The 27,408-nt window shown below is 45.8% G+C and overlaps 1 protein-coding gene and 1 pseudogene across 1 annotated transcript; both read right to left on the bottom strand.

Annotated features, from left to right (window-relative positions):
* Positions 1-1,203: 1,203 nt before the first annotated feature.
* The window catches only part of LOC141203895 (uncharacterized), a 56,367-nt pseudogene continuing 30,162 nt past the window's right edge, over positions 1,204-27,408 (bottom strand).
* Positions 21,296-23,353, bottom strand: LOC141203915 (gastrula zinc finger protein XlCGF66.1-like). The gene is made up of 4 exons (XM_073663888.1): positions 23,269-23,353; positions 22,122-22,268; positions 21,813-21,992; positions 21,296-21,729 (listed from the first exon to the last, which is right to left on the bottom strand). Exons 2-4 carry the CDS (start codon positions 22,197-22,199, stop codon positions 21,634-21,636), a joined length of 354 nt encoding a protein of 117 aa, XP_073519989.1. The 5' UTR covers positions 22,200-22,268; positions 23,269-23,353; the 3' UTR covers positions 21,296-21,633.

Below are 27,408 nucleotides of genomic sequence, written 5' to 3'. Positions count from 1 at the left end.
AAAAAATGGACCATAAAATTTGTTGTGCAATTCATTCTGAGAACGCCGATACCCCGTATATAGAGGAAAACCACTGGGCGCATGGCAGGGTTCGGAAAGGAAGGAGATCCATTTGACTTTTTGAATGTAAAATTTGCGTGAACAATTAGGGGATGCCATGTTGCGTTTGGGGAGCCCCTAATGTGCCTAAACAGTGGAAACCCACCACAAGTGACCCCATTTTGGAAACTAGACCCCTCAGGGAACTTATCTAGATGTGTGGTGATCACCTTGAACCTCTAGGTGCTTCACAGAAGTTTAAAACATTGAGCCGTAAAAATAAAATTTTCACATTTTTCCAACAAAAATGTTTTTCAGCCTCCAATTTTGCATTTTCATAAGAATAACAGGAGAAATTGCACCATGCAATTTCTTGTGCAATTTCTCCTGAGTAAGCCTATACCCTATATGTGGGGAAAATACACTGTTTGGGCGCACGGCAGAGTTCGGAAGGGAAGGAGCGCCATTTGACTTTTTGAATGTAAAATTTTCTTGAATAATTAGCGGACGTCATGTTGCTTTTGGAGAGCCCCTGATGCACCTAAATAGTGGAAATCCACAAGAATTGACCCCATTTTGGAAACTAGACCCCTCAAGGATTTTATCAAGGGGTATAGTGAACATTTTGAACCCAGAGGTACGACACAGAATTTGATAACATTAGGTCATCATATTGAATAAGTTGTCATTACTCTTGAGCGCAAGTGCTCGCTACTTGAATTGCATTGGGTACTCAGGTATGCACCATGTATAGCGGGTGCTCAAGTGACATGCTCGAGTCCCTGCCCGCATGTTTCACGGTTATTAGACACCCCAAAAAAAAACATGCGGGGATAGCTCGTGCATGGCAGGCAATTTCCGAAGGTTTTTTTGGCTGTATAACGGCTGCAAAACATATGGGGCAGAGACTCAATCATGTCACTCGAGCACCCGCTATACTCAGTGCATACCCGAGCTCCCGAAGCAAACTCAAGTAGCGAGCACTTGCGCTTAACACTAGTCACCATATCGTTGTCATTTTTTTTCTTTACTTTTGAAAAAATCCCAACACCAACCCTAGCCCACCCCTAACCCAACCATAACCCTAGCCCAACCCTAACACAACCCTAGCCCAACCCTAGCCCAACCCTAACCCAACCCTAGCCCAACCCTAACCCAACTCTAACCCAACTCTAACCCAACTCTAACCCAACTCTAACCCAACTCTAACCCAACTCTAACCCAACTCTAACCCAACTCTAACCCTAGCCCAACCCTAACACTAACCCAAACCTAACCCTAGCCCAACCCTAGAGTTTATTTTTTATGCCGTTTCTCGTACGGTATAATTGATTAAGACACTTTATTCTTCGGGTCGGTACGATTACAGAGTTACCAGATCCATATCAGTTTTTTATGACTGACAGATGTCACATGAAAAGACGCTTTTTTTTTTTGCAAAGGCTAGTTTTTGCATCACCATATTTTGAGAGCTATAATTTTTCCACATTTTGGCCGACAGTCATGTGATGGCTTGTTTTTTGCAGGACAAGTTGACGTTGTTATTGGTGCCATTTTCAGGCACGTGACATTTTTTGATCGCTTTCTATTTTGATTTTTGGGAGGCGGAATAAACAAAAATCAACAATTCCGGAATTTTTTTTTTTTTATGCCATTCCACATTTGGTAAAATTGATAAGGCAGCATTATTCTTCGGTTCAGTACGTTTACAGTGGTACCACATTTATATCTTTTTTTATGTTTTGGCGCTTTTACACAATAAAAACTATTTTATAGAAAAAATATTTTTTTTGTATCGCTTTATTCTGAGGGCTATAACTTTTTTATTTTTTGGCTGATGGAGCAAGGCAGCTTGTTTTTTGCGGGACAAGATGATGTTTTCAGCGGTACCATTTTTTTGCATTCGTCATTTTGATCGCGTTTTATTGCATTTTTTATTGGCGGTATGATGATAAATCATCGTTTTTTGCTTTGTTTTTTTTACCGTGTTCACTAAAGGGGTTAACTAGTGGGACAGTTTTGTAGGTCAGGTCGTTCTGGACGGAGTGATACCACATATGTGTAATTTTATTGTTTTTTTTGTTTTCACGATAATATTTATTTATGGGTACAGTATATTTTTATTTTTTTAAAAATATTTTTACAATTTTTTTTTTCACTTTCTGAGCCTTTTGGTACTTTTACACATTGTCCCACTATGGGACTTTCACTTTTCACATTCAGATTGCCTGTATAGCACAGGAATGCAGCAGCATCCCTGTGCTATCCAGGCTGTCACAGCTGCAGAGGGAGAAGTTACTTTGGTCATGCACTGCGCATGACCAAAGTAACTTCCTGCTGTCTGGTGACCGAGATGCTGTCATGACGACATCGGATCATCATGATAACATCCGGGAGCCGCTGCAGATAGTGTGGGACACCGGCAGAGGAGGTAAGCATCGGTGCTTACCCCCTCTTTCCCTCGACTTCGAATGCAGCATTTCAGGGGTTAATGTGCAGGGAGCGGTGCGGGACCACTCCCTGCAAATAGCTGACAGTCAGCAGCGATCGACCCGCACCGCTTGTGTGTGGGCGTGATCACCACATGAAGTAATAGTACGTCACTGGCCCAATAGGCCCAGGGCACCATGACGTATTATTACCACAAATGTCAGAAAGGGGTTAAAACATTTCCCACATTCTGAACATGAAAAATGCTTTTCCCGAGTGAGTTATTTGGTGTATAACAAAAATCAATTTATGGTTAAACAATTCCCACTTTCTGAACAGGAAAAAGGCTCCTTCATTGTGTGACTTTTCTGATGTTTATTAACAGCTGATATCCTCGTAAAATATTTCCCACATTAAGAACAAGAAAACGGCTTCTCCCCTGTGTGAAGTGTCTGGTGTCTAACAAGGTGTGATTTCTGCACAAAACATTTCCCACAATCTGAACATAAAAAGGGCTTCTCCCCTGTGTGAGTTCTCTGGTGACGAACAAGATCTGATTTCTGGTTAAAACATTTTTCACATTCTGAACAGGAAAAAGGCTTCTCCCCTGTGTGAGTTCTCTGGTGCTTAACAAAATCTGATTTCTGGTTAAAACATTTCCCACATTCTGAACATGAAAAAGGCTTCTCCCCTGTGTGAGTTCTCTGGTGTGCGATAAGCTGTGATTTCTGTAAAAACATTTCTCACATTCTGAACAGGAAAAGGGTTTCTCCCCTGTGTGGGTTCTCTTATGATTAACAAGAACTGATTTGTACTTAAAACATTTCCCACATTCTGAACATGAAAAAGGCTTCTCCACTGTATGAGTCTTCTGATGTGCGATAAGCTGTGATTTCTGTACAAAACATTTCCCACATTCTGAACATGAAAAAGGCTTCTCCCCTCTGTGAGTTCTCTGGTGTTTAACAAGAACTGATTTGTAGTTAAAACATTTCCCACATTCTGAGCATGAAAAAGGCTTCTCCCCTGTGTGAGTTCTCTGGTGATTAACAAGATCTGATTTCTGGTTATAACATTTCCCACATTCTGAACATGAAAAAAGCTTCTCCCCTGTGTGACTTCTCTGGTGATTAACAAGGATCCAATACTGGTTAAAACATTTCCCACATTCTGAACAGGAAAATGGCTTCTTTGCTTTAGAAGCAATTCGTTTTTTAATGCTTATTTTGTGACTTAGATTTTCCTTGGTAGTCAGTAATGAATCAGAAGACAGGACCTGTTTCAAAGGATCAGATAATTGATCTTTGCTGTGAAGGGACAATGGTATATCTGGAGTAATGACATTCATTTCAATTGTATCCTGTGGGATCTCAAGATCATCTGATTTAAAAATTGAAGATGTCAGCTGTCCCTCTGATCTCCTGGTACAGTCATCTGCTAAGAATAAAAACAATTATTATTTTTGAACAAAATATCCATGAAATTTATATTTTTGAACATTTCTACTTAAACTATCCGTACAAATGGGAAGTTATGTAAAAACATTGAATTATTATTTATTATTATAGCGCCATTTATTCCATGGCACTTTACATGTGAAAAAGGGGTATACATACAAGAACAATTACACTAATCTTGAACACAATGTGACAGCGACTGGTACAGGAGGAGCGAGGTCCCTGCCCGTGAGGGCTCACAATCTACAAGGGATGGGTGAGGATACAGTTTGTGAGTGTAGAGCTGGTCGTGCAGTGGTGTGGTGGATCAGTGGTTACTGCAGGTTGTAGGCTTGTCGGAAGAGGTTGGTCTTCAGGCTCCTTTTGAAGGTTTCCACGGTAGGCGAGAGTCTGACGTGTTGGGTTAGAGAGTTCCAGAGTAAGGGGGAAGCACAGGAGAAATCTAGTATGCGATTGTGGGAGGAGGAGATAAGAGGGGAGTAGAGAAGGAGATCTTGTGAGGATCAGAGGTTGCGTGCGAGTATGTAACGGGAGACTAGGTCAGAGATATATGGAGGAGATAGGTTGTGAATGGTTTTGTATGTCATGGTTAGGGTTTTGAACTGGAGTCTCTGAGCAATGGGGAGCCAGTGAAGAGATTGACAGAGAGGAGAGGCCGGGGAATAGCGGGGGGACAGGTGGATTAGTCGGGCAGCAGAGTTTAGGATGGATTGGAGGGGTGCAATAATGTTGGAAGGGAGGCCACTGAGCAGGAGGTTGCAGTAGTCAAGGCGGGAGATGATGAGGACGTGCACTAGTGTTTTTGCAGATTCGTGGTTGAGGAATGTGCGGATCCGGGAGATATTTTTGAGTTGGAGTCGGCAGGAAGTGGAAAGGGCTTGGATATGTGGTTTGAAGGAGAGATCAGAGTCCAGGGTTACCCCAAGGCAGCGAGCTTGATGGACAGGAGAGAGTGGACAGCCATTGACGATGATAGATAGGTCAGTTGGGGGGGTGGTGAATGAGATGGCGGAAAGATGATGAATTCTGCTTTGTCCATGTTAAGTTTTAGAAATCTAGCAGAGAAGGATGAAATAGCAGACAGACATTGTGGTATTTTGGTTAGTAAGGAGGTGATATCGGGTCCAGAGAGGTAGATCTGTATGTCATCAGCATAGAGGTGATAATGAAAGCCATGAGACTCTATGAGCTGTCCCAGGCCGAAGGTGTAGATGGAGAAGAGCAGGGGTCCTAGAACTGAACCTTGGGGGACACCGACAGATAGGGGGCGAGATGAGGAGGTGGTGTATGAGTGAGAGACACTGAATGTCCTGTCTGTTAGGTATGAGGAGATCCAGGATAGGGCCAAGTCTGTGATGCCGAGAGATGAGAGAGTTTGTAGTAAGAGGGAATGGTCCGCTGTGTCGAAGGCAGATGACAGGTCTAGGAGGAGGAGGACAGAGTAGTGTCGCTTAGATTTGGCAGTTAGTAGGTCATTGGTGACTTTGGTAAGGGCAGTTTCAGTAGAATGGTGCGGTCGGAAACCAGATTGTAGGCGGTCGAAGAGGGAGCAGGAGGAGAGGTGGGAGGACAGCTCAGAATGGACGTGTTGTTCCAGTAGTTTTGAGGCATAGGGGAGAAGTGATATGGGGCGATAGCTAGTCAGAGAGGATGGGTCAAGGGAGGGCTTTTTGAGGATGGGTGTGATTGAGGCATGTTTGAAGCATGAGGGGAAGACACCAGTTGTTAATGACAGGTTGAAGAGGTGGGCTAGGACTGGGATGAAGATAGTGGTAAGATTTGGGATGAGGTGGGACAGGATTGGGTCAAGTTTACAGGTGGTGAGGTGTGATTTGGAGAGTAAAGAGGAAAGTTGATCTTCCGTAATGGTGGAGAAGGTGGTTTTGGAGGAGGAGGGTTGAGTAGGTGTGGGGAGGGGCTGAGGGGGCTTTAGGCAAAAGCTTTGTCTGATGGTGTCAATCTTCTGCTTGAAGAATGAGGCAAAGTCTTCAGCTGAAATAAGAGGAGAGGGAGGAGGCATTGAAGGACGGAGAAGAGAATTGAAGGTGTTGAATAGTTGTTTGGGGTTGTGAGCCAGGGAGGATATGAGAGATGCGAAGTATGTTTGTTTTGCTGCAGTGAGTGTGGACTTGAAGGTAGTGAGGGACTGTTTGAATGCGATGAAGTGCTCATTGGAGTGGGACCTTTTCCATCTACGCTCAGCAACCCTGGAGGCCCCTCGCAGTTCTTTAGTTAGGGTGGTGTGCCAGGGTTATCTGTTGATTGTGCAAGCTTTGGTATGTGTGAGGGGAGCGACCGAATCGAGAGCTGCAGCTGTTGTGGTGTTGTATAAAGTGGCAGCAACATCTGCATCATGTAAAGAACTAATGTCTATAAGAGGGAGAGGGGATTCAGAGCGTGAGTGTAGGTCAAGGTGTTTGAGATTTCTGCGAGGGTATGCAAGTTTGTGGAGTAGGGATTGTTGCCCTGGAGAGGAGAATAAAAACTTCTACACATCTCACAATAATCAAGTCCCCACTCAGGTCCATCATCTGTTAGTGGAAAAACAGAGATTTCCACATTATTAGTGGCTGAAAGGCTCTTAAAAAGCAACATGGCTTCCATAAACCAATCCAGCAATATCCGCTCTCCCAAAGTCAGATCTCCCCTCGCTTCTGAGCCTTGCAGTGCGCCCAAAACACATTTATCATCCATGTATTTGGCATTACTATAGTGAGAAGAACCCACTTAATTTACGGTGTGGGTCTCCTGGAGCACAATCTGGGCACTACGTCTAGACACAGGTGCGATTTTTATGGACTGCAACCTAAACTATGAGTTACAGGTCATCAGTATCCAGGTTCGGGAAAGAAGAATTACTCATTTAGCGGAAAAGGAGATACACCTATTTTGGAAGATTAATTCCCTTAAATCTAATCAGGAACGTGAACGAGTCCCTAGGGCGCTCTGAGTCTTCAAAGAGATGTTTAAATTTCCCAAAAATAAGAACTTTGTGATATCTTGGGAAAAAAATACACTTAAACTACACAAAAAAATCTGATGGATTTAACCCTTAAGCAGAACGAAAAAGAATATAATGAAGTAGCCCCAGAGTTGGAAAAAGTAAAAATAGAACTTCAACTTCTCACTTGAGGCACAAATAATTAAGTTACAACGTTTTTCTCCAAATTAGAGAAGAAATTGGTCCCTATACAGACGGAAATAAAACAGAGAAAGAAAGAAAGATACATTTTTACGAGACAAATCAGATTATAACGCTGGTCGGATTTTCCACTGGGGTCAACAAAAAAATTAGACAGCGGAAATATCAGAAAAAAAGATCAACTGATTATTGGACTACAGATTCAGACTCCAGCACATCAGAAAGTTTCCAGCAGTCTGTCCAGAAACCGCCGCGAAAAATCTCCAAAACATTTTCCACACCCGGTGCATTAAATATCCTTTTAGGAAATCGACCAGAGGAGACGACCCAAGAAAAACAGGAACAAAATAGAAGCAAGTTGCTTGGAGACACTGGACGGAAACTATACAAAAGATCTTATTATTAGTAACTTGACTGACTTCATGATAGATGAGGCGAACACTTCACTGTTATTACCGGGCTTACATTTTTGTTTAATGAATGAATTTCACTTTGCAAATATTCAATTTGACTTTTTTTAAAGCAGTAAAAAAAATCCATCTGTTTAAAACATTCAGCACTGCCGCACCTTTAATTACATCCAGAAAACCAGCAGAGACTCCATGTGTGATCGGGTATCAAGGACTCAGTGTTGTCTCCCTTCAAAGAGATGCGACTTTGCTGTCTGCCTACAGAACAGAATTCACACTCAGCATCTGAGAACCTGAAGTAAAGTTTTTTAAGCTAAGTGCCCACGATGCTGAAATTCTCCAGATTTTTTCTGCATCTCCCTGGCAGGAAAAACGCATGCGGATTGTACATGCGGATTGTACATGCGTTTTTCCTGCCAGGGACATGCGGATGTGAAACGTTCTTCACTTGCATTTCCGCATGCGGGTTGTCAAGCGGTTTCCAAGCGATTTTAGCATCACTTGGAAAGTGCGTGACAACTTGGTCACACTATATAAATCCATTCAACCGGCATGGATTTATATAGTGTGACCAAGTTACGATGCTGCAAATGCAGCATCAATAGTAAAAAAAAGAATAAAATGGCGAAAAATAAAAAAAAATCATTAAACTCACCTGCCAATGGCCTCCGGTCTCCTTCTCCAGTGTCTTCGACGGCTCGCGGTGGTGTAAAAGGACCTACCATGACGTCATTTAGTCATGTGACAGGTCAAGCGACAACCTACGTCAGCGGTCGCGTGACCCGTCACATGACTAAATGACGTCATAGAAGGTCCTTTTACACCACCGTGAGCCACCGAAGACACAGGACGCACCATACAGGAGACTGGGTGCTTTTCTTTTAATTCTTTTTTTAACTACAGGTTCTATGGTACCCGGGTCTGGATGAGAGTCTCCTCTTCTCCAGACCCGGGTACCATCCGCACATTGAATCGCTTAATATCCACATGTGCACATGTAGTCATGCGGATATTATGCGATTCAATGCAAGTCAATGGCGGCAAAAACGCTGCGTTTCCTCAAAATTAATGGACATGCTGCGGATTTTTCCGCAATGAACTTTAAGTTTAGAAATAAATTACAATATTTATTGCGAAATTTTGTAGAGCTTGGCAAAATTCTAAAAGAAGGCTGAAAAACAAATTATGTACCCAAAAAAAGCCAATTGGTATTTTATTCCAAAATTCCACAAATCTTTGACAGCCCCTATGGGCCACCCTAATTGTGGCAGGCATAGATTCACTAACAGAGCCACTGTCACAATACATAGATTGGCATCTGAGGCCTTGGCTGAAGAATATACCTTCTTAGGCCTCCTTCACATGTCCTGGTGATTCCCATATAGGAAAAACTAGTACTGGTGAGATCAATGGTCTGTGTCCATGTGCCATCTGTATGTGACATCTCTGTGGCATAAGGGTGACATCCGTGTATCTGTATGTCCGTGTAACACATCAGTGTGCAGTCCGTATGTCAGTGTGACACGTACCGGCGCCTGGGAAAAGCAGTACAGTTAGCACTGATACCAAGCGCTGGCTGCTGAAACCAACTCTCATCATTGTCCCTTGTCAATGAAGGGAGTTGTATTCAGCCCCAGCTGAGTACATCCAGTGTAAAATGAAGAATTAAAGGGAATCTGTCACCCCCTGGGAGGTATCAGACCTCTAATATGGGCATACAGGTTATAGAAATGTAAATCTATACTTACCTGTATGTCCCATATCAGAGGTCTGATAGCAGAGAAATATCCTTTTATTAAATCAGTTTTCCTGAGCATGGCATCAGGGGACGCCAAGAAATGCCTGCCCATATGCCTAATTTAAATATTTCCCTGCTCCCCTGCCCGCCCCTGTACGTCACAGGGCCCAAGCTCAGGAAAATGATTTAATAAAAATATATTTCTCTGCTATCAGAGCTCTGATATGGGACATACAGATAAGTATAGATTTACATTTCTATAACCTGGATGCCCATATTAGAGGTCTGATAACTCCCAGGGGGTGACAGATTCCCTTTAAATAAAAAAAAGATGACGTGGGCTCCAGCGTCATTTTTATAACCAGCAGAGGGAAAGCCGACCACTGGCGGCTGATATTACTAGCCAGGGAAGGGGCCAGTAGCCAAAAATGTTCCCTGGCTATTAATAACAGCCCACAGCTGTTTGATTAGCATTTACTAGCTAGATTACAGAGGAACCCCAGAAAAAAATTGATGTAGGGTCCTCCTAGAAATATTAACCAGCAAAGGCTAAACAGACAGCTGTGGGCTGATATTACTAGCCAGGTAAGGAGCCATAGATACTGCCCCCTCCTTCCTCCCCCGAGGCTAATAAGATCAGCTCTCAGCTGCCCCAGAAATGGGGCATCAATACAATGTGCCAATTTTGGTGCTAAGCCTTGCTCTTCCCACTTGCCCTTGTGCTGTGGCAAATGGGGTAACTTGGTTGCGGTTGATGTCTGCCTTGTATTGGTAGCTGACATGAAGCCCAGGAGTTAGTAATGGAGAGGCACCTATAAGACGCCCCCATTTGTAACCCCATAGTAAGTTTTGAAAAAAACAGCCAGAAAAAAATCCTTTATTAGTGTTAAATATTAAATATGGATATTAATTTTTATTCTGTATCCATACATTGCATAAGATTGCATCAACCATCGTGCAAGGATCTTTTGCTGACATCACAAAGTGCTAATCTTAGCTCAGTGTAAGTTAGTGCCATATATAAAGAGCAGATGCTATGAGGGGCCTATATAACCCCTGTAAGACATAGGGAGCGGCTCTCTTTCCATTCTACACTACACAGCTCAGTCGTAGGATCCCCATGCTGAAGAAACAGCTGACAAGGCCCAGATGCATGGTGTCATCCTGAAGCACGTGCTGGACACAGACAGATGCAACCTATCATCCAGGATCCCGGGAAAAGATGGGTGAATCTAAACTAATAAGCTAATAATGGACAATCACTTTGTAACTATTTCACCTATTTTATGTAACTACTGCAATAATTTATAATGAACAATCCAAGGATAAACCGCTACATTTTCCTATAAGAATATTGTGATATATTCTTTAAACAATCGCATCTAATAAAAAGTTCTCTATTACAATATACAGAAATAAATATATTTTAGCAATTTTTAACACATTTATTTAAAGATAAAAAGACAGTTATACTCACCTAATCCATTGAAGCCAATGTCCTGTTCAAAAAAACAAAAATAAAAAAGCAAATTTATACTGTAGCATTGGCGTCTCTGCCCTCTGCTAGGCAGAGACGCCGTCCCTCTCACCTTCCTGTTCAGCGCGCGGTGTCCTCCAGCGCTTCTTTCCTCGCTGCTGCCGGCGCGCGCTCCTTCCCGGGCACTGTGCTTAGGGCGCGCGGTCCCCCTCTCTTAAAGGGACTGCGTGCGCCGTCCTAAGGAGTCCCCGGCCAACAGCCGGAGGACTTCCCATATATAAGGCACCTCCTCCAAAATGGAGGTGCCCGAGCAAAGTTGTTGCAAAGCATACTCACCTCTGCTTCAGCCCTCTGGTCCCGTTGCCAGCCTGACTACCAGTCCTGTCTGCCTGCTTGTTGTCTCTTCAGCCCGACAGTCTGTCTCCGGCATCCGCCAGTCTGTCTATGGGCAAGTCCAAATGTGGACCAGGAAGCACCCGCCAGTTACCTGCCTGCTACCTGCTGTACCTGCTAGCCCGCTCACCTGGGAGCGCTCACCTGCTACCCGCCTGCTAGCCTTCCTGGAGGCTCAGCCGTCACTTGCCGTGACCACCTGCCTGCCAAGAGACTCTTACCTGCTCAGTCGTCACTTGCCGTGACCACCTGCCTGCCTGCCAAGAGACTCTTACCCGCTCAGCCGTCACTTGCCGTGACCACCTGCCTGCCTGCCAAGAGACTCTTACCCGTTCTGCCGCCACTTCCCGTGACCACCTGCCTGCCAGCCAAGAGACTCTTACCCGCTCAGCCGTCACTTGCCGTGACCAACTGCCTGCCAGCCAAGAAACTCTTACCTGCTCTTCCGTCACTTCTCGTGACCACCCGCCTGCCAGCTAAAGAGACTTCTTCCGTCACGTACCGTGACCAACCGTCTACTCACCCAGAGACTGATACCTACCCGTTGTGTCCACCCGCTACACCGGTCAGTCCCAGCTATCTGACCCGTGGGAGCCACCTGCTCTATTACAAGGTCATCCCCAGAATAGCACCTCCCCCTCGGGGTCCCTCCTTGTTCCAAGGCACAGAGGTTCCACCACCCAGCCCCATTACATATACTCACCTAACACCTAATCCCCAAGCCATTGTCCCATGTAAAAAAACAAAAATAAAAAAACAACCATATCCCTCATCTATCCCATGTGGGAAGAATCCATAGTGTCCCACGCCGTAATCCATCTGTGCAACATGTGTTCTTGAGCATGAATGGTGGCATGATGCGACAGCTCATGCTGAAGAGCAGGGAAGAATGACTCACTGCAGCAAGAGCGGCCCTTGAACCAGTAACTTCAGTGAGATCCTCTCCAGTTCCATGGATGGTGAACGTTGGTGGACAGCCATTTTCAGGTCTCTCCAGAGATGCTCAATTGGGTTTAGGTCAGGGCTCTGGCTGGGGCAGTCAAGAATGGTCACAGACTTGTTCTGAAGCCACTTCTTTGTTATTTTACCTGTGTGCTTAGGGTCATTGCCTTGTTGGAAGGTGAGCCTTCGGCCAAGTCTGAGGTCCAGAGCACTCTGGAAGAGGTTTTCATCCAGAATATCTCTGTACTTGGCCGCATTCATGTTTCCTTCAATTGCAACCAGTCGTCCTGTCTCTGTACCTGAAAAACACCACCATAGCATGATGCTGCCACCTCCATGTTTCACTGTTGGGATTGTATTGGGCAGGTGATGAGCAGTGCCTGGTTTACTCCACACATACCGCTTAGAATTATCACCAAAAAGTTCTATCTTCGTCTCATCAGACCAGAGAATCTTATTTCTCATAGTCTGGGAGTCCTTCATGTGTTTTTGAGCAAACTCTATGCGGGCTTTCATATGTCTTGCACTGAGGAGAGGGTCCCGTTGGCCATTCTGCCATAAAGGCCCGACTGGTGGAGGGCTGCAGTGATAGTTGACTTTGTGGAACTTTCTCCCATCTCCCTACTGCATCTCTACAGTTCAGGCAAAGTGATATTGGGGTTCTTCTTTACCTCTCTCACCACGGCTCTTCTCCCACGATTGCTCAGTTTGGCTGGAAGCAGGGCCGGCGTCACCACCCGGCGCACCCGGGCAAGTGCCGGGGCCCTGGACAGAAAGGGGGGCCCACTCATCTGGGCTGCTTGCTAATCTATCACTATGTGTCATGTGTGTGAGAGGCGCTGCGGTAGTGCCCGCAGCGTCCTTGGTTACTGCCGGGTGGCAGATCCTCTTCTGGACAGCGGGGGGCCCGCACTCACCTCGGTTGCTATGTGAGCGCTGCCCGCAGCGTCCTGGGTTACCGCCGGCAGGCAGATGCATCCTTAGCTTCCTCTCTCCTCCGGCTATTGAGTGCTCAGCGCTGCAGACATCCAGCCAGATGGTGGCAGTGCTGTGCACCATCTATTCCTACCGCAGCTGCACTGCCTTCTGACTGGGTCCCTCCTCCGAGCTCGTGCTCCTCGGAAACCAAAAGCCAGCCACAGCCAGCCACAGCCAGCCACAGCCAGCCACAGCCAGCCAGCCACAGCCAGCCACCACACACTGCCACCAACCGCAGGTAACTTTCTCTGTGCACGTCTTACTCTTATCAATGTCTTTCTATCTATGGATACATGATGTCACAGTGATAGTCACATGCATCATCATGGATCTATAATCTATAACTAGAAAGACATAACTTGACTATACTATATATCTGTCTAAGTCAACTCAACACAGCAGCAGACACACAATACTACTAAGCACAGCAGCACACACACTACTACTAAGCACAGCAGCACACATAATACTACTAAGCACAGCAGCACACACACTACTACTAAGCACAGCAGCACACACACTACTACTAAGCACAGCAGCACACACACTACTACTAAGCACAGCAGCACACACACTACTACTAAGCACAGCAGCGCACACACTACTACTAAGCACAGCAGCACACACACTACTACTAAGCACAGCAGCACACACACTACTACTAAGCACAGCAGCGCACACACTACTACTAAGCACAGCAGCGCACACACTACTACTAAGCACAGCAGCGCACACACTACTACTAAGCACAGCAGCGCACACACTACTACTAAGCACAGCAGCGCACACACTACTACTAAGCACAGCAGCGCACACACTACTACTAAGCACAGCAGCGCACACACTGCTACTAAGCACAGCAGCACACACACTACTACTAAGCACAGCAGCGCACACACTACTAATAAGCACAGCAGCGCACACACTACTACTAAGCACAGCAGCGCACACACTACTACTAAGCACAGCAGCGCACACACTACTACTAAGCACAGCAGCGCACACACTACTAATAAGCACAGCAGCGCACACACTACTACTAAGCACAGCAGCGCACACACTACTACTAAGCACAGCAGCGCACACACTGCTACTAAGCACAGCAGCACACACACTACTACTAAACACAGCAGCGCACACACTACTACTAAGCACAGCAGCGCACACACTACTATTAAGCACAGCAGCACACACAATACTACTAAGCACAGCAGCGCACACACTACTATTAAGCACAGCAGCACACACAATACTACTAAGCACAGCAGCACACACACTGCTACTAAGCACAGCAGCACACACAATACTACTAAGCACAGCAGCACACACAATACTACTAAGCACAGCAGCACACACACTGCTACTAAGCACAGCAGCACACACACTGCTACTAAACACAGCAGCGCACACACTACTACTAAGCACAGCAGCGCACACACTACTACTAAGCACATCAGCGCACACACTGCTACTAAGCACAGCAGCACACACACTGCTACTAAGCACAGCAGCACACACACTGCTACTAAGCACAACAGCACACACAATACTACTAAGCACAGCAGCGCACACACTACTAATAAGCACAGCAGCGCACACACTACTACTAAGCACAGCAGCGCACACACTACTACTAAGCACAGCAGCACACACACTGCTACTAAGCACAGCAGCACACACACTGCTACTAAACACAGCAGCGCACACACTACTACTAAGCACAGCAGCGCACACACTACTACTAAGCACATCAGCGCACACACTGCTACTAAGCACAGCAGCACACACACTGCTACTAAGCACAGCAGCACACACACTGCTACTAAGCACAACAGCACACACACTACTACTAAGCACAGCAGCGCACACACTACTACTAAGCACAGCAGCGCACACACTACTACTAAGCACAGCAGCGCACACACTACTACTAAGCACAGCAGCGCACACACTACTACTAAGCACAGCAGCACACACACTACTACTAAGCACAGCAGCACACACACTGCTACTAAACACAGCAGCACACACACACTACTACTAAGCACAGCAGCGCACACACTACTACTAAGCACAGCAGCGCACACACTACTACTAAGCACAGCAGCACACACACTGCTACTAAGCACAGCAGCGCACACACTACTACTAAGCACAGCAGCGCACACACTACTACTAAGCACAGCAGCACACACTGCTACTAAGTACAGCAGCACACACACTGCTACTAAACACAGCAGCGCACACACTACTACTAAGCACAGCAGCACACACACTACTACTAAGCACATCAGCGCACACACTGCTACTAAGCACATCAGCGCACACACTGCTACTAAGCACAGCAGCACACACACTACTACTAAGCACAGCAGCACACACACTGCTACTAAGCACAGCAGCACACACACTACTACTAAGCACAGCAGCGCACACACTGCTACTAAGCCCAGCAGCACACACACTACTACTAAGCACAGCAGCGCACACACTACTACTAAGCACATCAGCGCACACACTGCTACTAAGCACAGCAGCACACACACTACTACTAAGCACAGCAGCACACACACTGCTACTAAGCACAGCAGCACACACACTGCTACTAAGCACAGCAGCACACACACTGCTACTAAGCACATCAGCACACACACTACTACTAAGCACAGCAGCACACACACTGCTACTAAGCACAGCAGCACACACACTGCTACTAAGCACAGCAGCACACACAATACTACTAAGCACAACAGCACACACAATACTACTAAGCACAGCAGCACACACAATACTACTTAGCACAGCAGCACACACAATACTACTAAGCACAGCACTGTCTGCAGTATCTGAGGAAATCCTGTCTGACTGTGTGGAATAGCAGAGAAGGAAGGGGCAGCAGGCAGGGCAGAGGTAGGCATGCCGCATGATGGTGCCTGACTGCTCTGCAGCTGCTATAGGAGGGGACTGGAGGGCTATACTTAATGGTCTGACTCTGACTCACCATCACCAACATCCCTACCCGTTCCATTCCTTCTCTGCCATTTCTCACAGACAGGGCTTCCTGTTTATACTGCAGTGTGCTGTCAGGAGGAGCAATGGCAGTAATTCACCCAGTGACAGTCTCCACATAGTGGAAATGGAATGGCACCAGTGGGTCAGACCGTGCCAGAAGAAGAGACCGGCCAGTGCAGCCACACATAGATACGCATACTGCACACCATTAAGTATAGCCCTCCAGTCCCCTCCTAGGCATGCCTAGTCTGTCTGCTCTGCAGCTGCTATAGGAGGGGACTGGAGGGCTATACTTAATGGTGTGCCGTGTGTGTATCTATGTGTGGCTGCTGCATGGGGCATTATGTGGGGGGGAACAGCCTTCATGGGGCATTATGTGTGTGTGTGGGGGGGGACATCCTGCATGGGGCATTATGTGGGGGAAGGAAGTGACATCCTGCAGGGGGCATTGTGTGTGTCGGGCGGACAGCCTGCATGGGGCATTAGGTGAAGGGGGCACAGCCTGCATGGAGCGCTATATGGGGGCCAGTATCCTGTATGGAGCGTTATATGAGGGCCAGTATTCTGCATGGAGCGCTATATGGGGGCCAGTATCCTGTATGGAGCGTTATATGAGGGCCAGTATGCTGTATGGAGCATAATATGAGGGCCAGTATTCTGCATGGAGCGCTATATGGGGGCCAGTATCCTGTATGGAGCGTTATATGAGGGCCAGTATACTGTATGGAGCATTATATGAGGGCCAGAATTCTGCATGGAGCGTTATATGGGGGCCAGTATTCTGCATGGAGCGTTATATGGGGGCCAGTATTCTGCATGGAGCGTTATATGGGGCCCATAATACTGTATGGAGGACTATACTGTCCAGTCTGCACTGTGCGCTGCAAGGATTAACTGGTTTCTGAGCTTTTGTAGAATTTACTATAAATATCGCTCATGTAATGTAAGAAGTGAAATCTGTGGCATTGTACTATATATATATATATATACAGTACATACCAAAAGTTTGGACACACCTTCTCATTTAAAGATTTTTCTGTATTTTCATGACTATGAAAATTGTACATTCACACTGAAGGCATCAAAACTATGAATTAACACATGTGGAATTATATACTTAACAAAAAAGTGTGAAGCAACTGAAAATATGTCTTATATTCTAGGTTCTTCAAAGTAGCCACCTTTTGCTTTGATGACGGCTTTGCACACTCTTGGCATTCTCTTGATGAGATTCAAGAGGTAGTCACCGGAAATGGTCTTCCAACAATCTTGAAGGAGTTCCCAGAGATGCTTAGCACTTGTTGGCCCTTTTGCCTTCAATCTGTGGTCCAGCTCACCCCAAACCATCTCGATTGGGTCCAGGTCTGGTGACTGCGGAGGCCTGGTCATCTGGAGTAGCACCCCATCACTCCCCCTCTTGGTCAAATAGCCCTTACACAGCCTGGAGGTGTGTTTGGGGTCATTGTCCTGTTGAAAAATAAATGATGGTCCAGCTAAACGCAAACCGGATGGAATAGCATGCTGCTGCAAGATGCTGTGGTAGCCATGCTGGTTCAGTATGCCTTCAATTTTGAATAAATCCCCAACAGTGTCACCAGCAAAGCACCCCCACACCATCACACCTCCTCCTCCATGCTTCACGGTGGGAACCAGGCATGTAGAGTCCATCCGTTCACCTTTTCTGCATCTCACAAAGACACGGTGGTTGGAACCAAAGATCTCAAATTTGGACTCATCAGACCAAAGCACAGATTTCCACTGGTCTAATGTCCATTCCTTGTGTTCTTTAGCCCAAACAAGTCTCTTCTGCTTGTTGCCTGTCCTTAGCAGTGGTTTCCTAGCAGCTATTTTACCATGAAGGCCTGCTGCACAAAGTCTCCTCTTAACAGTTGTTGTAGAGATGTGTCTGCTGCTAGAACTCTGTGTGGCATTGACCTGGTCTCTAATCTGAGCTGCTGATAACCTGTGATTTCTGAGGCTGGTGACTCAGATAAACTTATCCTCAGAAGCAGAGGTGACTCTTGGTCTTCCTTTCCTGGGGTGGTCCTCATGTGAGACAGTTTCTTTGTAACGCTTGATGGTTTTTGCAACTGCACTTGGGGACACTTTCAAACTTTTCTCAATTTTTCGGACTGACTGACCTTCATCTCTTAAAATAATGATGGCCACTTGTTTTTCTTTACTTAGCTGCTTTTTTCTTGCCATAATGCAAATTCTAACAGTCTATTCAGTAGGACTATCAGCTGTGTATCCACCAGACTTCTGCACAACACAACTGATGGTCTCAACCCCATTTATAAGGCAAGAAATCCCACTTACTAAACCTGACAGGGCACACCTGTGAAGTGAAGACCATTTCCGGTGACTACCTCTTGAAGCTCATCAAGAGAATGCCAAGAGTGTGCAAAGCAGTCATCAAAGCAAAAGGTGGCTACTTTGAAGAACCTAGAATATAAGACATATTTTCAGTTGTTTCACACTTTTTTGTTAAGTATATAATTCCACATGTGTTAATTCATAGTTTTGATGCCTTCAGTGTGAATGTACAATTTTCATAGTTATGAAAATACAGAAAAATCTTTAAAATGAGAAGGTGTGTCCAAACTTTTGGTCTGTACTGTATATGTATATATATATATCTTTCTCTGCGGTATCTGTGCATCATGAATCATGTATGTGTTAAAGGGGCCCACTGAGACTCTTTCGCCCAGGGCCCACAAAAACCTGGAGCCGGCCCTGACTGGAAGGCCAGGTCTTGGAAGACTTCTTTTGTAACCTTGGCAAGATCTGTGCCTTGCCACAATTCTGTCTCTGAGCTCCTTGGGCAGTTTCTTTGAGCTAATGATTCTCATTTGGTCTGTGATATTTTCTTTTTTAATAAATTTGCAAAAATGTCTACATTTCTGGGGGTTTTTCAGTCAAGATGGGGTGCAGAGTGTACTTTAATGAGAAAAAAAATAACTTTTTAGAATTTACCAAATGGCTGCAATAAAACAAAGAGTGAAAAATTTAAAGGGGTCTGAATACTTTCCGTACCCATTGTAAAGTGACACACGTCAGATTTGAAAAATGGTCCCTGATTAGGAACACAAAACTGTCTGCGGGAAGGGGTTAAATCAGAGTATTAGGGGGAAATAACTGCTGTAGTCAAAAACTGAGTATAGAAAATAACACATCTACTGAAATGATCAAACTCAACAGTCTCCATCAGTAAAAAATGTAAAGGACAATATTTTCTATCAGACGTGATTCAAGAAGAAATATTAGACATTTAAATAGAAATATTTATAATAGTGCAGAGCTGAGGAGTCTTAAATTTAGATATCGGACATTTGGAAGAGGCAATGGAGATCTTTTTTATAGACTACCAGGGTGTTACAGACTCATATAAGAATGGCCGGATGATCCCACCACAATCAAACTATCATACAGAATGAACCTGTAAAAAAAAGACATAGAAGAAAAAAACATGTTACATCCTCAACAAGAACGTATGTATGAGCGGAGAACGCAAACACTAAACCAGAGTTGCACTCATTTATGGTGGACCATTGGAGGTATGATGAGTCCTGAGCAGAAGAGTAGAGAAACTATTAGTGCCCTCATTTCAGGAGAGATTGTGCAGGAATCTGAATTCCTTGAAAATGTAATGGAATTTATGACGTGGAGTGAATCCATGAAACCAGGGCTCGAGCCATGCCACCACATCTCCTGCAGGCACAGGACTACTTCACCGCATCAAAGGGAGAATGGATGGAGCCATGAACCGTAAAATCCTGAGTGACAACCTCCTTCCCTCCACCAGGACATTTAAAATGGATCGTGGCTGGGTCATCCAGCAAGGCAATGACCTAAAACATGCAGCCAAAGCAACAAAAAGAGTGGCTCAAAAAGAAGCACATTAAGGTCATGGAGTGGTCTAGCCAGTCTCCAGACTTTAATCCCATAGAAAACTTATGGAGGGAGTTGAAGCTCCGAGTTGCCAAGTGACAGCATCACAATCTGAATGATTTAGAGATGATCTGCAAAGAGGAGTGGACCAAAACTCCTCCTGACATGTGCGCAACCCTCATCATCAACTACAAACAACGTCTTATTGCTGTGCTTGCCAACAAGGGTTTTGCCACCAAATATTAGGTGTTGTTTGCCAGAGGGATCAAATACTTCTCACTGCAAAATGAAAAAAAATATCTAATTTATACTATGTGATTTTCTTGATTTTTGTTTGGATATTCTATCTCTGAATGTTAAAATTAACCTACCCTTAAAATTATAGACTGTTCATGTCTTTGTCAGTGGGCAAACTTACAAAACCAACAAGGGATCAAATACTTATTTCCCCCACTGTATCATGGCACATGTGTAATGTTTTTTATGTAGTTTATCGCAATCCTGTTAGAAGTCAGTCAATTTTAAAAGAAATTGAAAAGTAAAAGGGAAACTCTGTTGTTATTGTACAGAAATTCACACTTGGCCCTCACTGCACATTTAATATTGTCGATCATAAAAGTGAAGTTTGGTCAGAAAGACTGGACCTGGTCTTGTAGGGACCATATGAGAACATTCAGCAGCACAGAAAGGGCTTCCATTGCCCAAAGTCATTTGAACAGTTTTTGGTGGAGGAGAATGTTGTAGTCTAGAGGCAAAATGGTGATTACACGATTGTGATATGGCCGGACTACACCACCGATAAAGCAGCCACAGCCGGTGACTGAGAAGAATCTGTGACTTCTCTGCATTTAGTGGTTACTACTCACCTGGGTAATCATATGTAGGAATCTCCTCTTTACACCGCTCATCACCCCTCACATATGTCTCTGTAGTATTAATATGGGTCAGATCTTCACCCTGAAACAAATATTATAAAAGTCACAGACAGAAGGAGAAGTCACATCTATGATCAGCTCTAATCCTGCCATCTCCACCGTTCTCATTACACAAGTATAAAATATATAATACAGGTGGATAAAACAAGACTGAGCACAAGACCTTCACAGCCGTCTACACATCATAGGGGAGATCTCATGACACCTTCTCTCCATCTACCTGATGATTCTGAGGAACATTGGGATCTTCTTTTTTACAGTCCTGTGGAAGAAGAGGACGGGGACATCTCTCTGGTGTTGTCCTCTTACTGGATAGATCTGGAGGAAACACATATAGGGACTGAATTCATTCTTTACATACAGATAATTATAGGCCGTGTGTATTTAGCCCTGTCAATTACCTGGTGATGTGAGGGGCTGGGGAACCTCCATCATGACGTCCCTATATTCATTCAAAAAAGAAGACTGAGAGGAGACTTAATAGCTGTCTACAAATATGTCAAGGGCTGTCACATTGTAGAAGGATCATCTTTATTCTCATTTGCACAAGGAAAGACTAGAAGCAATGGGATGAAACTAAATGGGAGGAGACACAGATTAGATATTAGAAAAAACTTTTTGACAGTTAGGGTGATTAATGAGTGGAACAGGCTGCCACGAGAGGTGGTGAGTTCCCCTTCAATGGACACCTTCAAACAGAGGCTGGACAGACATCTGTCTGAGATGATTTAGTGAATCCTGCTTTGAGCAGGGGGTTGGACCAGATGACCCAGGAGGTCCCTTCCAACTCTACCATTCTATGATTCTATGATCTTTGTGTCCTTCTAAATACTCCCACTCCTCCATGGAGAAATAGACAGAGACATCCTGACACCTTATAGGAACCTGACACATACAATGATACCGTCATCCCCTCGATCCCTCCATAGCGTTACTGTATAATGTCCCAGCATTCCCAGCAGTGTCACCTCTCCAGTCAGCAGCTCAATCATCTTGTAGGTGAGTTCTAGGATCTTCTGGTCATTGATGTCCTCATGTATCAGGGGGGGAGGTGGAGGTCCTGTGATTGGGCTCAGGGGTCTTCCCCATCCCTCAGACACAGGGTCCTGACAGCGCTCACTAGAGGTCTTCTTCACTACTGTGTAATCCTGGTTATGGAGAGACACATTAATAAATCTCACTCCAGACATTTCCAGAGTCCTCACCTCTCCAGTTCTGTCCATCTGTTATTCCCATAGATAAGAATGATGTAATGTGACGTCATCAGAATCTCTCACCTCTCCAGTAAGCCGGAAGAGGATCTCTAGGGTGAGGTGTAATATCCTCTCCGCCATCTTCTCTCTGTCCATATCCATATTTGATGGGTCCGTAAGGAAAATTCTCTTATATAGATCTTCATTGACAGGATCCGATATTGTACGGACCTGAACGAGAAGAAGATGAGCCGATGTAAAATCATAAAAATCCTGTGTAATAATACAATTACTGGAGATAATAAGGGGAAACATATGAGGAGATTTATTATTTTACAGTATTTAGTTTTCTTCTTTACATCTAGTAATAAAACCTTTATATTTTAGGCCACAGACAACAAGCAGTTTCTTCCTTGGAGTCGGCAGCTGAATACGTTTCTCACGAGATGGTTGTCAGATGGTTTTACGAGATGGTTGTTTGTTCTCGGCCCCGACCCTTTCACAACTCCTGTCTCCTGGTTTAATGCCAAGAGAAGCTGATAACGAGAACCTGCCTTACACCTCTGGGTTTTCACCAATGCGGCATTGATGAATGTTCACCATGTAAATATGCCGAACACAAGAAATAGGTTTAATCACATTAAATAAAAACATTTCATTAAACAATGGATCGCCTGCAGCAGTGAATTTGTAGCATATGGTATTCAGTGTCTGGGATGTAATGTCAGACATGTCGGCTGCTCCTCCCGTAAATAAGGCAGAGAATTAATGAGCAGATAGGAGACCCCACTAATCCGCGGCCATTAACCCCTCCAACGATTCCACACATTTCCTAAGAGAGCACAATGGGGACTGTAAGAACGTTCAGTTTTGTGACAGTGAAAGGGTAAATAGCTGAGGTGGAGGAGAGATGGCGGAGGAGCATTGCTGAACCTGAGGGTAAATCCATCGCACCGGAGGAATAAAGAGAATATGGGGGCGATTATCACCAGTATCTACATCACTGTGCGGGAACTAGGAGAGAAGGAACGGCCATTGTGTGAGGACGTCTCTGGGCTTCTGTCCTTCATCCTGCAGTCGTCTGAAGGGATCTAATGTGGACGGGAACCAGCGAAGCCGCATTCTGCCCACAGTTGTTACCTCACTGTTCACACCACACAGAGACCCCCAAAGAGCCTCCGTGCTGAAGGGGTTAATGCCCCCTGCGCCCAGTAATGGGGTCTCCACATACCTCCACCTGCAGAGCCGCCACCACATATATGGCTGTTGTGTGCGCACAGGACCTGTGATGAGGTCACAGGAGGGGAGGAGTCAGGGGTCACATGATCAGGGGCCTCAGTGGATGCACAGTGTGAACTGCGCGGCTCCTGTACTGATATCCGGGGTGAAGACGCTACATGGAGACGTCTCCGCAGTCAGTGACATTTCCGCCATTATTTGCCCCTCACTTCTGGCACAATTACCCCGCGCCGCCTTTTCTACAGTTTTATGTGAGGAATGTAACGTGGGATTTTGTACTTGGAGACAAATAGACGACACATGAGGTGATTATCACCAGTTACCGGACGTCTACTATATGGCGATGAAAAAACAAAGTAGCACACTGTAACGCTGAGTATGTAAATATGAATTATGAAATATGAATAGCATTACTGCTGTAGAATCTAGAAATAAATGAGAAATCTTAGCGCATAAATTGGCCAATTCATGTGTACCCGATAGCCGCGGTAAGGCGTTTCTCAATGTCAGGACCTAACGATGTGAATACCTCTCTAAGAGACATCCGTCTGCTTATGTGTGGGCAAGTGAGATCCTGATGCAATTAAAACCACCTGCGGCATAGGGGCGCTGCACTGCTACACAGAGGAAAGCAGCGCTGAGATGTCCCGACGCTTAGCGCTCAGCATGGGGCCGGGGGCCCAGGGCCGGCTCCAAGTTTTTGTGGGCCCTGGGCGAAAGAGTCTCAGTGGGCCCCTTTAACACATACCACGATTCATGATGCACAGATACCGCAGAGAAATATATATATATAGTACAATGCAAAGATTTCACTTCTTACATTACATGAGCGATATCTATTGTAAATTCCACAATAGCTCAGAAACCAACGAATCGCTCCACACAGTATACTGGCCCCCATAAAATGCTCCATACAGGAGACTGGCCCCCATAAAATGCTCCATACAGAGTACTGGCCCCCATAAAATGCTCCATACAGGATACTGGTCCCCATATAACGCTCCATACAGGATACTGGCCCCCATTTAACGCTCCATACAGAATACTGGCTCCCATATAACGCTCCATACAGGATACTGCCCCCATATAATGCTCCATACAGAATATTGGCCCCTATATAACACTCCATACAGAATACTGGCCCCCATATAACGCTTCATACAGGATACTGGCCCCCGTATAATGCTCCATATAGAATACTGGCCCCCATAAAATGCTCCATACAGAATACTGGCCCCCATATAACGCTCCATACGGAAGACTGGCCCCCATATAACACTCCATACAGGATACTGGCCCCCATATAACGCTCCATACGGAATACTGGCCCCCATATAATGCTCCATACAGGAAACTGGCCCCTATATAACGCTCCATACAGAATACTGGCCCCCATATAACGCTCCATGCAGGATATGGCCCCCATATAACGCTCCATGCAGGATACTGGCCCCCATATAACGCTCCATACAGAATACTGGCCCTCATATAACGCTCCATGCAGGCTGTTCCCCCCACATAATGCCCCACGCAGGCTGTTCCCCCCACATAATGCCCCACGCAGGCTGTTCCCCCCACATAATTCCCCATGCAGGCTGTTCCCCCCCATATAGGATGTCACCCCCCTTATAATGCCCCATGCAGGATGACACCCCCCCTTCCTTATAATGCCCCATGCAGGATGTCACACAACCCCCCTCCCTCCCTTATAATGCCCCATGCAGGATGTCACACACCCCTCCTCCCTTATAATGCCCCATGCAAGATGTCACCCCCCCTCCCTTATAATGCCCCATGCAGGATGTCACACACCCCTCCTCCTTTATAATTCCCCATGCAAGATGTCACCCCCCCTCCCTTATAATGCCCCAAGCAGGATGTCACCCCCCCTCCCTTATAATGCCCCATGCAGGATGTCACCCCCCCTCCCTTATAATGCCCGATGCAGGATGTCACACCCCCCCTTCTAATGCCCCATGCAGGATGTCACACACCCCCACCTCACCCCCCTCCCTTATACTGCCACAGGCCTCCACACAATAAAAAAAAAAAAATCAAATACTCACCTCACGTCTCACCTGCTGCCGCTGCTCTGGACTCCAGCGTCGCCGGCCTCATCCCGCTCTGCGCTGTGACTGCTCAGGAGAGAGCGCGGTGTAAAGACGTCACCGCGCCCTCTGACCTGAGACGTCACAGTGCAGCAGCCGCAGAGGATGCAGGAGCTGCTGCAGGGGCACGGAGAGGGGTAAGCATTGTGCCGGGGCCCTGAGCAAGAGGGGGGGGGGGGGAGCGGGCGCTGACACCGCTCTCCTCCGCTCACGGGTCCCATAGTGCGCGGGGTGCCCGACGGTGAGGGGCCCCCCCACCTGCTCAGGGCCCCGGCATTTGCCCGGGTGCTGACGCTGGCCCTACGGGGGTAGCATGAGGAGACACACAAGAGGGGGGCCCCGACCGGCCGGGCCCCATACTGGAGTCAGGACAGTCATACCCTGATGGCGGCCCTGCTGGAGGGGCCCCCTCTCCCTGGGGGCTCCCGTTCAATGAACGGGCTGCACGGGCGGTAGGTCTGCCCCTGGTCTTGGGGTTGATGTCAGCTGTAATTTGTCACAAATCATAGCTGGCATCAAGCCCTGATGTTAGTAATAAAGAGGTGTCTATAAGACAACCTCATTACTGTCCCAGCAATCAAAAATAAAAACACACAAAAAAATACTTCATTTGAATAAACATTTCCCAGCACTTTTCCTGGGTCACTAATTTACTAAAGAACAGCAAAAAAAACATGCAGGTCTGACGTAGTCCACTGAATCCAACGTAGTCCACAAATGGATACCTGAAAAACATAAAAAGAGAGAAGCAGAAACAAGGCACTGTCTCTCATTCAACAATTTATTAGAAAATAACAGGTCCAATGTAATCCAGTTCTTCCCACAACGTTCCCCGAATCCGTCAATAAAAGCCTATGGAGATTTGTTCTGAGTCTCCATAGGTTTTTAGCAGCAGTCACTCCTGGGTCCTGCTATGCTCTGTGGGACTTGGCAGCCCTGAACAGCGGTGACGTTGGTAACTATACTGCTCATCAGAGTCGTCAGGTCTAACAGAGGACAGTGTGCCCCGGCGACTCTGATAAGCAGTATAGTTACTGAAGTCACTGCTGTGTAGAGCCGCCGGGTCTCAGAGTGCAGCAGGAACCGGGAGTAGCGGCTGCTAAAAGCCTATGGAGACTCTCCATACACTTTTATCAACGGATTCAGGGAACGTCATGAGAAGCGCTGAACTATGCCGGACCTGCGGGGGATCCATATTTTCTAATAAATTGGTGAACAAGGGACAGTATCTTGTTTTTTAACTCTCTTTTTATGTTTTTAAGGTATCCATTTGTAGACTACGTCAGATTTCCAGGACTATTATAAAGTGCCTAAGGAGATCATTCTTTGCCTTTGAGATTGAGGCTATGTGCGCACGATCAGGATTTGAAGCAGAAATTTCCTGAGCGTTTCTGCATCTCCTTGGCAGGAAAAATGCTGCGGATAAAATGTGTGGTTTTGCCTTGATTGTTTATGCGTTTTTTGGAGCTAAATAAAGTTATTTGGTGGGACATTGCTTAAACCCTTGGATTACCGTCAGAACTGGGTTGAGTATATTGGTTAATTTAAATGATTAAAGAATGTGCCTGTTGTATTTCAAATAAAGTGTTTGCTTTATGTCTGTGTGTTTATTTAACTCTTTACTTTACTTATGTTTGGTCATGAAAAGGTCTGATTGACATCTTGTCATCACCAAAGAAAAGAGCTCGGTGTCAGCTAGTGCCATTCACCCAATCACTGATGTCACTGCTGTAAAAGACAGCAATGTACACTGACAAAGAGTGTAAAATCACTCCTGTCAGTATATATTGCTGTGCAGGAGTGAGGTCACTGGGGTTGATCAGCTTAAGATCAGCCCCGGTGAGCTTACCACTCAGAACTTGAGAGTATTCCCAGGGTGAGGTCACGTGATCATCAGCTGATCGGTCACGTAACCAATCAGCTGATCGCTTACTTCACCACAGGTCCTGGAAGCACAGTATACTGCTAGGAGCGAGCGCACTCCCAGCAGTATAACGCCAGCCGCCGGGAGGAGAGCATTGCTG

The sequence above is a fragment of the Phyllobates terribilis genome, unplaced genomic scaffold (genome assembly GCF_046119375.1).
Source record: "Phyllobates terribilis strain yellow unplaced genomic scaffold, ASM4611937v1 Scaffold_130__1_contigs__length_5004896, whole genome shotgun sequence".
Taxonomy (NCBI): domain Eukaryota; kingdom Metazoa; phylum Chordata; class Amphibia; order Anura; family Dendrobatidae; genus Phyllobates; species Phyllobates terribilis.
The sequence above is the reverse complement of the archived record's forward strand: the minus strand, read 5'-3'. Positions and strand labels throughout refer to the sequence as shown.

Coding starts and splice junctions, on each gene's coding strand:
- LOC141203915 (XM_073663888.1), bottom strand. CDS start 22,199: ATGGATATGGACAGAGAGAAGATGGCGGAGAGGATATTACACCTCACC. Junction 21,993..22,121: donor TCTTCCGGCTTACTGGAGAG/GTGAGAGATTCT, acceptor CTCCATAACCAG/GATTACACAGTAGTGAAGAA. Junction 21,730..21,812: donor TTGAGCTGCTGACTGGAGAG/GTGACACTGCTG, acceptor TGTATGTGTCAG/GTTCCTATAAGGTGTCAGGA.